Source organism: Astatotilapia calliptera, chromosome 16, assembly GCF_964374335.1.
Source record: "Astatotilapia calliptera chromosome 16, fAstCal68.1, whole genome shotgun sequence".
NCBI classification, from domain to species: Eukaryota; Metazoa; Chordata; class Actinopteri; order Cichliformes; family Cichlidae; genus Astatotilapia; species Astatotilapia calliptera.
This window is the reverse complement of record NC_137437.1, coordinates 6,033,111-6,034,603: the sequence shown is the minus strand read 5'-3', so window position 1 is coordinate 6,034,603 and position 1,493 is coordinate 6,033,111. Positions and strand designations below refer to the sequence as shown.

Genomic DNA, 1,493 nt, shown 5'->3' with positions numbered 1-1,493 from the left:
TTCTCGTGAATTACTTTATAAAAGGAACATGACACAGAAGTTCCATACTGAATACAGTTTGTTGTTACAAAGAACAGGAGTATTTAGCTTCATGGCCACATATGGGCGAATTTGATCTCAAGAAATATGACAGAAATGCAACCGTTATTGCAATAGTAAAGAACAAAAAACTTATTAGTAACTTATAAGTATACGTGTGTACGTTTAAACAAATGTTGATTTAAATTAAAAAAAAAAAAATCCAAGAATAACATTCATTTTCAGGTCGATTGTGGATGTATCTACTTCTAATCCATTCCCAACAACACCAATAATAATGATGATGATGATAATAATAACTGAATATGTTGCTGGCTGCACGAGCCGTCACACTGGCAACCACAAACTTGTTGTGGTTACACAACCCGCCGTGTGCACGCGACGGGTAACCAGCGCAGTAATCCCACAATGCAGAGCGCATGGCGCGTCATTGGAGAGGGACGACGATGATGGCGGCGGTCGGTGCACCAGAAGTGATCACACAGCTGGAAAGCGCTGCCAAAGTTTTAATGGTGAGACATTCACTGCCGGTCTGCGGCCCTGGGAAGGACGGTGAACGTATCTTAACTCAGTCTTGGGTGGAGTTAGGCGGTTGGGGGCTCCGGCGGGGGTCATTTTGGTCCCGGTTGTTGTTTATTAATGTGTTCAGTTTTTACCGGAGAATGTGAGCGATGCGTGGCGCAGCGCCTGGGTTGTCTCCATCCGGCAGAGAAAAAAAAATAATCCGCTCTTTCTCCAAACATTTCTCCCGCTGTTCCCTGTCGTTCCTATCACACGGCACCATCACCTTAAAATATTTCTCCGTGTTTGGACGCTTTCCAATGTGGCTCAGTTTTCCACAAACTTCAGCGGTTCGTGTCGGTGCTCTTTCAGCCGTTACATCAAGTTTTTTTTGTACTCTGAGCATCTCGGTGCGGTGTACTCGATATCACTGTTGCTAGCTTATCCCGTGCTTCTTCCAACACTCGCTCGCATCAAGTGTTTGACCCTCTGCCCTCCTCTCGTAACAGCTCCCGTTGCTACAAATTAGGCTGAATACTTCAGCTAAGAGCAAGTGGCTAACCATGTGCATGTCATGAGTCTGAGTGCTAGCTGCAGTCTGCTCGTACTTTCTGCCATCTTGTTAGGGTTTAAAACTAAAATCACCCTTTCTGATGTCATGCACAGTTAGGAGAACAATATGTTCTAGCAAACGCACAAGTCCTAAATGTTCATATTTCAGTCAGCAGCAGGTGTCTTCGTGATGTCTGCTTATCAAGCTCCTCTTGTTTTATGGATTCATGTACACACACACAAAAACACACACACACACACGGGTCACTTGGCTAAGTACACGTTGCTAGTACCGAGTTGGACTCTCGTTATGCCTTAAGAACTTTTAATTATTCATGGAAAACATTCAGCAAGGTGCTGGAATAATTTCCTTTGGTAAATGTTGATACAAGGAACAGATC

General features: G+C 44.0%; 1 protein-coding gene across 1 annotated transcript in view; it reads left to right on the top strand.

The window, feature by feature from the left end:
* The first annotated feature begins 250 nt into the window (after window positions 1–250).
* The window catches only part of xpo4 (exportin 4), a 58,655-nt gene continuing 57,412 nt past the window's right edge, over window positions 251–1,493 (top strand). Inside the window, exon 1 of the mRNA XM_026144589.2 lies at window positions 251–551. Coding sequence (XP_026000374.2) covers window positions 459–551 — 93 coding nt within the window. The 5' untranslated portion in view covers window positions 251–458. The remainder of the gene's footprint in view (window positions 552–1,493) is intronic.